General features: G+C 44.9%; 1 protein-coding gene across 1 annotated transcript; it reads right to left on the reverse strand.

Annotated features, from left to right (window-relative positions):
- Positions 1–604: 604 nt before the first annotated feature.
- On the reverse strand, positions 605–12639 carry RHOV (ras homolog family member V). Its single transcript, XM_069951343.1, has 3 exons — positions 12194–12639; positions 3035–3093; positions 605–1631 (listed from the first exon to the last, which is right to left on the reverse strand). Exons 1-3 carry the CDS (start codon positions 12417–12419, stop codon positions 1191–1193), a joined length of 726 nt encoding a protein of 241 aa, XP_069807444.1. The 5' UTR covers positions 12420–12639; the 3' UTR covers positions 605–1190.
- Between the last annotated feature and the right edge of the window lie 237 nt (positions 12640–12876).

Genomic DNA, 12876 nt, shown 5'->3' on the forward strand with positions numbered 1-12876 from the left:
CGGAGCTGATCGATACCACCACATATATGCTACAATACCCCTGCGCTGACCCAAGTTGCACGGGGCTTCGTCTTTGGTCCGGTAACCGGCTGGTTACGTTATCTGCACATTTTCCTCCCACTTTGGTGATGATACCCCGGAACAGCCGCGGAGTTCTACCTTTCATGCCTTCAATAGAGTTGTGCCTAACCTTGCACAACTCCATCAGGTGAGTGGCCCCTTGTAGTCATTTACCACTATATATCTGGCCTCCACCTGCTACACAAGGAAGCGCCCCCCCCCCCCCTCTCTCCTTTTTTCATTTCTTGCTTAAACAGCGCCATCCCTATCCTCAGATTGTATGTGGTATTACAATGCAGCTCCAGTCACTTGAATGGACAGGAGTGGCGGTGTTTCTGGAAGTAACAACTGAGTAAAAACAATTATTGGATTAATATTGCCCCCGGCAACCAATCAGATTCCACCTTTAATTTTCCAAAGAGTCTGTGAGGAATGAAAGGTGGAATCTGATTGGTTGCTAGGGGCAACTGAGCCAGTTTCACTTTACATAGTAATAGTCAAACCAGTTATCTATAGCAGAAAAGGAGTTTCACAGTTGATGGGTAGTCCAGAAAAGGATGCCAGGAGCTGGGGCTGGTCGACTGAGCAATAGCAGCATACAATGAGAGCTATGGAAAGACGCAACGTTGCTTCTTGTAAATGGATTCCACAGTCTGTTCTCCCATTGAGGGATTTTATTGCACCTTATAGATGGCTATGGTCAGCCTCGAAGGCAACTTTTACAAAGTTTATAAAGTTTTTGGAACTTTTTTGTAAGTCCCCTTTCTCTACACATAAGAACCATGACCGTTCATACAGGAGGCTGAAGGAAGCCCTACGTGATGTGATCTCCTGAAATGTCCGCGTCCATACCATACTCTCCAATATCTCGTCTTCACAGTGCATTGAAACTTCGTATCACATTTCGACAATGGTGGCCGTCAAAGTGACGCAACATCAGGAACCTGAGTGTTTACCGTGACCGCCATGCCCGATGCGTGAGTGAATTCTCATAGAAAACAGAACCGTCTCTTGTCGGGTGCAAATATTATTGTCTCCAATAATGTACCACCTGTGGAAACATCTCAATCCTTGTAAGTGGTCTCCAACCCGGTGTCGACTCATTGTCTTGTCTTACGTACATAACGGGTTCAGACAAAGCAAAAATATTTCTTCCACCGACACTTGGAAAGTCTTTTAAAACCCTTTGAGTTCAACTTTTTCTCTAGCCTGGCCTTGTGTCCGATGGCGCTGAGAATGGCCGTGTCGAATACGTCCTTGAGGTTCTTCTGAGTCAATGCGGAACACTCTACGTACGTCTGGGCTCTTATTTTCTGCGCCACCGCCTGCGCTTGGGACTCGCTGATGGGTCGGACGCGGAGTTTATTTAAGTTGATCAATACATTAACATCGTCTCTAAGGTCGGTCTGAGTTCCCACCAAAACCACCGGGGTGTGCGGGCTGTGGGTGCGGATTTCGGGAATCCATTTCTCGGTGACGTTCTGGAAGGAGCTGGGGTTGACCACGCTGAAGCACACCAGAAAGACATCGGTTTCTGGATAGCATAGTGAGCGGAGGTGGTCAAAGTCTTCCTGCGGAGAAGAAAACAAAGATGAAGTCATATCTCCCATCTGAGATTTGGCTATAGGAGCAATAAACAGTATTCTGGACACTTCAAAGAAAAGCTTCAAATCCGCTTGATAAGAATACGGCTTACTTGGTTAATGTTATACAACTCAATACACAAGCCGAGTAAGCATTACACCACCCGTAAAGATAGTGGACAAAAGAAAAAAGTGCAAAGTCATCAAAACTGACGAGGGTGTCATGATAGATGGCGGGGTACAAAAGGAGTAAGCAACGTAACATTCAACTCCCATTCCTGTTCTTCATACCTGGATGCAACTTAGCCACCTTAGGTGTATGGCTATCATTCCCGATCCCCCACCCATATACATAAATACTCATCTTGGCTTTATTCTCCAACATCTACAAGGCAGAAGCCCATTGTATACATTATGTATTGTTCAGCTGATACACCTCAAACATATCTGCCTAACATTACTCCCATGGCCCATTGAGAAAACGACACGGTATATGGCCGCCCTTAACCAATACAGCCCGTAGGCCGACTCTCTAAGGTTTATGGGGGGGCCTAGTGATTCTTCATTGACAGATGATGTCAAGGAAGAAAAGGGTCGTAGGATGGATTTTTAACGCCCTCGACCCTGATGTTCTTGGAGGGATAAGCTGGTGCCAGAGCAGTCTTTGAGAGTTTGTCCAACAGTTATGGAAAGTGTATGGGCGCCTTAAAGGAGAAGTCCAGTGTCGGGCAATTTTTTCAAAAGAGCCAGGGAGGAGGTGGCTGAACAGAACACCTAGCACCTACCTCCCCAGGGTCCGTTGTCCCCCACTCCGGCCACTTCCTGGTCTGAGCAGGGACCTGGGTTGTGACGTGCCAGCCCACTCAGCCAGTCAGCAGCTGCAGAGGGGTCCCACTTCGGCCACTGACTGGCTGAGTGGGTCTAACATGTCACGACTTGGGTCCCCGCTCAGACCAGGAAGCCGGGTGATGAGGAACTGGAGCAAAGGACAGCAGACCCCAACGATGGAGCCGGGAGATAGACCCATGTTGTTCTGTTCAGCCACCTCCTCCCCGGATCCTTTGAAAAAAATGCTTGACGCCGGACATCCCTTTAAGTTGGTATTACATTCTGCACACACAAGTAGACCCTCCACCCTCAAGCCATGCCTGGCTATTTGGGGGCTGGGTATGCTTTTGAAGAAAATCGTTCTTCAGCAAAGATTTCATGTCTGATCCTTTCAGCTGTTACGTTACTCCAAGCAGCAAGACAAATGTGTCGGAGCGTCTATCAGAAAACATTCCTTATACCGGTGCTCGTCCTTCAAAAAGCAACTCGCAATGCCGGATCTTACATGAACCAAATAATCCCCAAAACTCTAAATCAATAATACAAATAAATCCTCTCCTTACCTGTCCGGCAGTGTCACAGAGCTGGATCCGTACCGGTGACCCGTCCACCTGCACCTGAACTGGAAAAAGAAGACGGACAAGTTAATAGCAAGAAAAGATCAAAGATACAAACAACTATAACTGTGCACAGTCTCGGGAGCGAGAGGCTGCGTCCTCGTACAGTCTAAGGCTCGGTTCACACTACGTATATTTGAGGCTGTATGTTTGAGGCTGTATAGCAACCAAAACAAGGAGTGGATTGAAAACACAGAAAGGATCTGTTCACATAATGTTGTAATTGAGTGGATGGCCGTCATTTAATGGCAAATATTTGCTGTTATTTTAAAACAAAGGCTGTTATATTGAAATAATGGCCGTTCTTTACTGTTATATGGCGGCCATCCACTCAATTTCACCATTGTGTGAACATATCCTTTCTGGGTTTTCAATCCACTCCTGGTTTTGGTTGCTATGAGGACCTGACATGAGGACCAAATACAGCCTGAAATATACATAGTGTGAACCCAGCCTCAAATAGCAAAAGAGCATTGGCCAGAAATCTGGCCACACATATTAAATGGGCGCTGTCACTTTAAAAAACTTTTCATATTTTAAAGAGATGTCAAAAGTTTTGATCACTTGAGGTCCGAGTGGGGTGAAGTGCATGCCAAGTGTGTTCTCTCCTGACACTGTACCATGTGATCGAGATGTGAACCCTATATAAAGGCAATGAGACCGTATCGGTCAGAGGCACGGAGAGCGGGAAGAGAACTGCTCAGCCCTTCAGTTCATATTAGATGGTCATTAAACCTTCTGTATATGGTGGGCTATAGTGACCTTGTGTAGATCTGCATCCCCACACATAGTTGTTGTGTATATCGGGGTTATTCATATATGAACGGTGTATAAGAAGAGAGGATTGTGAACAGTGGAATCATATACATAATCACATACACGGCAGCGCAGACTATTGATTTAGTCACTCTCTCATCCAACCAGTTTTCATGCAAAGATCTATGGGAACCAGTTCAATTGTTAAAGGGAAAATGTTGGCTTGTGTCTTTAGTTTACAGCCCGTGCGTGTCATAGGGTTGGTGTGGGAGGAGGGGCGCTCAGGCTTTTTTGCAATGAAAATACAGTAAAAGCGTTTGAAGCAAGGAAGACTGGTTTGGGTTACACGTCGGCTTCTCGTGACCTCGGGCCGCTCAACATTATTGTCTTGCATCTCCGGTATTAAAACTTGTTTGCCAATAATGGGCGACCTGAGTTCATCGGACTTTGAGCCTGTCCCAAAATAAGACCAAAAAAAATATACAAAGAGGACAGATGTGTGAGGTCACAACACGATAGTAAGCAGATCTTCACGGCTAGATTGTTGAAGGAGTAATCTGTCATTACAAGAAGAATTTGCCATGTCTCTTGGATTAGTCAGGTTTTGGACAGCCCGCTCTGTGTCTGTAAGCAAGACTGTCCCATAGACCTGTATTGGTCACGTGGCACAGAAAACCCTCTAAGTACACACTTCACAAGTGATTGGTGGTGGGTTCTAAACCCTCAGATGGAGACCTATAAAAACGGCATAGAGACTGCGCCCACTTACAGAGAAAAATCACCCCTTACTGATCCCCCGCTGATGGTGTTCTGGGCCTACCATAGCCCTGCTGGTCTTCATTTCTTGGTCCTATCTTGACGCTCAAGAAGCAGAAGAGAATGCCTGTTTAACAACCAAGGACTCAAGTTGCCTCAACCAATCACTGGCCGACTTGACATTTCCTGTGTGCCAGGGAAGGTGGCATGTACCACAATGGAAGCAGCCGGGACGGGGGGCAAATCAAAGAGGAGAGTAATGCCTAGACTGGAAACAATGGATACAGCCATAGGCATCCAACTTCTGTAGCCAATCATTTGGGTTATGCTGCAGAGCCCGAACAGTTCAGCCTCTCCGCTCAACACTACTGACCACCAAGTAGGGAGGTCCACAGAAACGATGGCTGGATCATCCGTGTGGCCCACTGCTTACAACATTTGTTGGTCGCACATTCCCTAATAAAGGGGAGGGTGTGTTATCAACAAAAAGAGTAAATTTTTAGCGGGTCAGAACAAAGTGATCAGCCGACGAATGAGCAGTGATTACGGTCTCTAATACACAAGGGGATACCGGCATGCTTGGTAATAGCCCTGTGTAATGGGGCCCCTAGGGTGGTCGTGGATATAAAGCCGACATACAAGTCCTAACCAACCCCCCCCCCAACACCATTTATAAATTCTTTCAGTTCAATTACAAGAGAACACCGGTGTATGACTATCGGTAAGTCTCCCCAAATCTGGCGATTACCCATAATCCCTTGTCACTTCTACGCGCAACAAGTTTTCTTTTAATGGCAGACAGAAGTAGCTCTATGAGAATACAGATGCATACGTGTGGAGTGTAAGTTGGGTGAACCCCTATAGATGGTCCCGCTAGGCACAAACACAGCATGACCTTCATAAATATTAAAAAACTTCCACTGAAAATAATCTGGTTAGGACGGCCCCATATTTGTTTGCATGGGTGTAACGTGTAAACCAATATGGCGATGCGTTGTGGAAAGCTTGATAGGAAATAACAAACCAACATAAGAAGAAAGGAAAGGATTACTGCGGCCGGGGTGCACACCAACACACAAGAAGAGCAGCAACAAACACCCAAAAGAAATCTAAAAAGGTGAAACCAGTTGAAGAGCTCCCCGCTGGGAGGCCGAAACAATGAGAAACCAGCGGGAAAAGCTCTAATGTAAAGTGCTCGGACTCTCAGAGAAATCTCAATATGAATAGACTGTGTTCTCAGTCCTGTGAGGACCCATTAAATGCTAAGAAGGACTGACAGAATCCAAGCACTGTATATACTCCCAATGTAAACAAGGGCAACAAAGGGAAGGAAAAACCCCTGCCCAAAAAGAACAAAAATTATAGAAAATATGGACTATTTAGTAAACAAAGTAAAGTCCCATAGATACTGTATGGATGAAACCATCGTCCACCATCCTTACATAGAACATCCTCACATCTTCGTATATCATCTCACATATAACATCCTAAAATAAAATATAATATCCTACATATAACGTCCTCATATATATCTCATATATAGCACCCCTCACATATAGCACCCCTTACATATATATCTCATATATAGCACCCCTCACATATATGCCACATATAGAACCCCTCACATATATATCACCCCTCACATATATGTTCCATATAGCACCCCTCACATATATATATCACATATAGCACCCCTCACATACATATCACCCCTCACATATATATATATCACATATAGCATCCCTCACATATATATCACATATAGCACCCCTCACATATATATCACATATAGCATCCCTCACATATATATCACATATAGCACCCCTCACATATATATCACATATAGCACCCCTCACATATATATCACATATAGCATCCCTCACATATATATCACATATATCACCCCTCACATATATGTCCCATATAGCATCCCTCACATATATGCCACATATAGCACCCCTCACATATATATCACATATAGCACCCCTCACATACATATCACCCCTCACATATATGTCCCATATAGCACCCCTCACATATATGTCCCATATAGCATCCCTCAGATATATGTCCCATATAGCACCCCTCACATATATGTCCCATATAGCATTCCTCACATATATGTCCCATATAGCACCCCTCACATATACCACTCCTCACATATATATCCCCCCTCACATATATGTCCCATATAGCACCCCTCACATATATATCACATATAGCATCCCTCACATATATGTCCCATATAGCACCCCTCACATATACCACCCCTCACATATATATATATCACCCCTCACATATATGTCCCATATAGCACCCCTCACATATACCTCACATATAGCACCCCTCACATATATATCACCCCTCACATATATGTCCCATATAGCACCCCTCACATATATATCACATATAGCACCCCTCACATATATGTCCCATATAGCATCCCTCACATATATGCCACATATAGCATCCCTCACATATATGTCCCATATAGCACCCCTCACATATACCACCCCTCACATATATATCCCCCTCACATATATGTCCCATATAGCACCCCTCACATATATATCACATATAGCATCCCTCACATATATGTCCCATATAGCACCCCTCACATATATCACCCCTCACATATATGTCCCATATAGCACCCCTCACATATATGTCCCATATAGCACCCCTCACATATATATCACATATAGCACCCCTCACATATATATCACATATAGCACCCCTCACATATATGTCCCATATAGCACCCCTCACATATATATCACATATATCACCCCTCACATATATGTCCCATATAGCACCCCTCACATATATGTCCCATATAGCACCCCTCACATATATATCACATATAGCACCCCTCACATATATATCACATATAGCAACCCTCACATATAGCACCCCTCACATATATATCACATATATATACACACACATAGTACTGTTGCATTTAGCACATGTAAATATATAATATAATGTAATTGTAGTGTACAGGATTTATAGCCAGGAATTATACAGTAAATGGGATCCTATTAACCATGTAATGACTGGGGAGTTGTTCGGCTTAATGACCAGACACGGATCAGTTTGTCGTCTACAAGGCGGCCGTACATATCACATAGCTGTCGGCTGAGGAAGCCATTGACGGACAGCTATCTCCCGAGTGGTGAGAACAATCAGATCTATCAGATGGTGACAATGGCAGCAGGTTGTCCCATACACATATAGTAATGGCACAGGGGAGGTGGTGGGGCCTATCAGCTTCTAGCTATGCCTCCGGCTACTGTTACCCAGGGCATGGCTACCTACTGGCATCAGTAACACTGACCACACACATCAATGGGGGATGAGTATCCAGCTCCCATACAGAATTACTCTGCTGGGGTGGAAGGCCCCATACATATTAGATGGTTGCCTGGTCCCGCCATTATAGCCACTTAAAAATGATACTACTAATGTGTATGGCTGAGGCTAAAAGAAACCCTTGTAATTCACAGAATTCTTGATGGCCGACAGTGTGGTTGTTCGGCCACCTCTCCACACATCCACCATTTGCCCATTAGAGAGTGTTAGACTAGAGAGCAGACATGACGCTTCCTTCCCAGAGTACAGTGAGTGGCGGTGAGCGGCAGCGGGTGTGACCTGTGACTGCTGTGGGTTCTGTCACCTAAGAAGCTTGTAAAGTCCTGGGAAAATCAAATCATAACTTCAGCAGATAGGAGGCGAACCAGTCTAACCAGAAAGACGCCTGTCAACCGATACCAGCGGCTTCCCAGGCCGTGCCGCTCGCTTTGTGTTCTGTAATCACAACGTGCAATGGATTCTATATACTAGTCACCTATACTGTATATCTATGTCCTACACACTAGAGGCCCTGTGTCCTTCATTGTCTGACCATCATATACAGACACAGTATAGGTTGTCACTCACATACCTGACCATCATATACAGGTAAAGTATACAGGCGTCCCCAGAGGTTGTCACTCACGTGTCTGACCATCATATACAGTATACAGGCGTCCCCAGAGGTTGTCACTCACGTGTCTGACCATCATATACAGATACAGTATAGAGGCGTCCCCAGAGGTTGTCACTCACATGTCTGACCATCATATACAGATACAGTATACAGGCGTCCCCAGAGGTTGTCACTCACGTGTCTGACCATCATATACAGATACAGTATACAGGCGTCCCCAGAGGTTGTCACTCACGTGTCTGACCATCATATACAGATACAGTATACAGGCGTCCCCAGAGGTTGTCACTCACGTGTCTGACCATCATATACAGTATACAGGCGTCCCCAGAGGTTGTCACTCACGTGTCTGACCATCATATACAGGTACAGTATACAGGCGTCCCCAGAGGTTGTCACTCACATGTCTGACTATCATATACAGATATTGTATACAGGTCCAGTATAGGTGGTCAATGACATGTCTGACCATCATATACAGGTACAGTATACAGGCTGTCTATGTATTTCCATCCTCTGCATGGGAATCTGTATGAGGAGTCCGGATAGTAAAGAGAAGTTTGGCAGTGACTTTCTCTATTGAGAACACATGCACACTCAGCCAAGTAGAGCGTGCAGGTGTATGTGGGGACTGGGACAGATAGATGCTGGTGATCAACAATATTATTTGAAATGTTTGGCTTCATTCAGCATTTGTCTAATGTGTATGGACTCCTTACTCTCCTCCCTTCATTCAGAACACACAATTTCAGCAGGAACGGTCCACTGTATGTATATATATATATATATATATATATATATATATATATATATATATATATATATATATATAGCCCCTGATGTCAGGGGAGGGAAGGATCGGCATGTTAGGTTTTACCTGCCCGATCCTTTTGTTCTTGGGGAGATAATCCACCACCAGAGGTGTCTGGCAGCGGCTTACTCCTTGTTTTTTTATTCAGAACACATTCGTGTGTATAAAGGGATGGGGAGAGATAGCTGTCAAATTAAAACCATTTGTACAATGGTCACATTATTCCTAAAACAGCGCCACTCTGCTGCACATTTTGTATGTGGTACTGCGACTCCCTTCAATTAGAGGTATAACACCACACACAACCTCAGGATAGGAGCGGCGGAGATTTTAATGCAAACCATGGGGGAGATTTATCAAACATGGTGTAAAGTGAAACTGGCTCAGTCGCCCCTAGCAACCAATCAGATTCTACCTTTCATTCCTCACAGACTCTTTGGAAAATGAAAGATGGAATCTGATTGGTTGCTAGGGGCAACTGAGCCAGTCTCACTTTACACCATGTTTGATAAATCTCCCCCCCATGTTTACTTTTTAAAAATCCTGGACAACCTCATTATCCAAGGAGGCCGGTCCCGCTCTTCTCTGACATCATATTTCGAGGGATAGTCGGCAGGCCCCCATACACATCATACAGTAAATCACCAGGGCCATACAACTTTTTTCCCTAATGTATATTGAGGCCTGAGAACAATAGCTCACCTATGTATTGTCAACACTCTTAGCAAACAATGGCGGAAAACCAGACATTCGCTACGTGTTGTTTCCTGTCAGCGGTTCAAAGGTGTGAGGGCGAGAAAATCAAACGCTATACACCCTGTGCTCTTATATATTACCTGTGGTGGGGTCCCGGGATTGTTTATCCTACCCCCCTGCATGGGGAATAAGTAACCTGCCCATCATCCTCTCCTTGAATAGATAGTATATGTGGGTAAGTGAAAGTCAGGTCACATGCCGGGGGGGGGGGGACGGATAGCGATCAGTATGTGCGATCAGTGATCGTAGGGATTTGATGACAGCATCAGATTTTTAATGACTACTGACGGCCGTTACGTCCATAGCGTTTTTATAATTATCATTATTAGAGCGATTAGACATTGCAGCGGGATACGTCACTACACCTGGAGGGGGTCAGCTATCAACGTGTCATAGACGCCAATAGGACTTATCGCAAAACTACAATTCCCATCAGGCCCTGACAGACAAACGATAATGGGAGTTGTAGTTTTGAAAGAGACTTAAAAATGGAACGTGAATATGACCGTCATACACAGATACAGTATACAGGCGTCCCCTGGGGTTGTCACTCACGTGTCTGACCATCATATACAGGTACAGTATACAGGCATCCCCAGAGGTTGTCACTCATGTGTCTGACCATTATATACAGTATACAGAATACAGGCGTCCCCAGAGGTTGTCACTCACGTGTCCGACCATTATATACAGTATACAGGCGTCCCCAGAGGTTGTCACTCTTGTGTCTGACCATCATATACAGAATACAGGCGTCCCCAGAGGTTGTCACTCAAATGTCTGACCATCATATACAGATACAGTATACAGGCGTCCCCAGAGGTTGTCACTCACGTGTCCGACCATTATATACAGTATACAGGCGTCCCCAGAGGTAGTCACTCACGTGTCTGACCATCACATACAGGTATAATATACAAGCATCCCCAGAGGTTGTCACTTACGTGTCTGACCATCATATACAGATACAGTATACAGGCGTCCCCAGAGGTTGTCACTCACGTATCTGACCATCATATACAAATGTCCTGAGAGGTTGTCACTCACGTGTCTGACCATCATATACAGAAACAGTATAGGTTGTCACTCACGTGTCTGACTATCATATACAGATACAGTATAGGTTGTCACTCTTGTATCTGACCATCATATACAGGCTATGTTTTCCACCTTCTGTATGTTTCTTGGCTGTCAGGGCCTGATGGGAGTTGTAGTTTTGCAACAACCATAGAAATGTAACGTGAATATTTTTGGATTTCCCATTCACTTTTTGTAACTTTTCGGCTACATCCAGGATTCCAATAAACGGAGGGAAATCCCCATCTACAAAGTGGTGCGACTTGTCAGAACTTTTTGGCAGCGTGTGAACATAACCCTACAGGGGGGGCGAGCTGCGACATCTCAGCGGGGGGTAAGGTGAAGACAATGAGGCTTCTCCGGGGGCAGGAAGGAGTGGTGGAGATTTTATTCAGCGAGGGGTCACGGTCTCGGCAGGACACCTGGGGGATTTGTCACTTCTAGCTGAGAGAGGAGGTAACACTTACTGGAGAAGATGGAGGCGTTTATGACCCCCTACCTCTCGGCTAAGCTGATCCCTGTCAATCACTAGGTTCACACTGCGTTTTTGGAATCTGTTTTATGTAAAAAAACAGATGAAAAAAAACTGATGTTTTTCCATTGACCTCCATTATAAAATAAATAAATAAATAAAATTTTTAATGAACACAAAAAGTGGTCCACCACATTATTGTGTACCCAAAAAATGGATGCGTTTTGATACATTTTTTTTTATCTTTTTTGCTTTGTTATAATGGAAGTCATTGGAAAAACGGATGCACACAAATACATCTGTTTTTTTGCATAAAAAACGGAACAAAAAAACAGACTGCAAAAACAAGTCTGTGTTCACACAATGTGGTTGTGCTCCAACGATCCCAATGAAAGAAAGCCATCCACCAATACTCGTAATAAAGGTTAGAATGGTCTCAACAGCAACAAAAAAATGTATGGAGAATATCGAAAAACGTGAACTCACCCGAGTAAGTGTCCAGGGCGGTGGGCTGGTATTCTGTCGGGTAGCCATTGATGGTGTAGCTGACCACCAGACTGGTCTTGCCCACCGCTCCGTCTCCAACCAGGACGCACTTTATGCCGAGTTCTTGGCTGTTGGGTCTGGATGAGCTTCTCCTCCTGAGGGATCCGGAGAGCTGCGGACTCAGCCGATCCCCCTCGGAACAATCCAGCATCACTTGGGGCGGCATGGTGGTAAGGGTCCAGGAGCCAGTCCTGGGGTCTTCAAGAAAAGCCAATAAAATAAATCGGGGTTCCTCCTTGTCATGGGTCAGTCTGTGGCTCCTCCATTGATCTCACTGTGAAGGAACTTCTCCATTCTTCTCCCTCTCCAGGCTGTTACTCTGTCAGGCTAAACAGGTGTGACTATGTCATGCTTTGCTCTCCGACTGGTTTTGGGCTGGGGCCAGCCTTACTTATACCCTCCCTCCTCCCAGCAGGGGAGTAGGAGCTGCTGACTTCCTTATAGACACTCTCTTCTATTCAGCTCCTTCCTTCATTCTTCCCAGTATGTCCCCACATATCGTGTGATCAAACCTTGTGCAAAACCTACAGGAAAGAACGTAAGAAACCCGAGAAGAAAAGGAAAAATACTGAGAAAAAGGAAACAATTAGAATGGTGTTGTCTCGTTGTCCCGGGCTGGCTTC

Source organism: Dendropsophus ebraccatus, chromosome 13 (genome assembly GCF_027789765.1).
Source record: "Dendropsophus ebraccatus isolate aDenEbr1 chromosome 13, aDenEbr1.pat, whole genome shotgun sequence".
In the NCBI taxonomy this organism is placed as follows: Eukaryota; Metazoa; Chordata; class Amphibia; order Anura; family Hylidae; genus Dendropsophus; species Dendropsophus ebraccatus.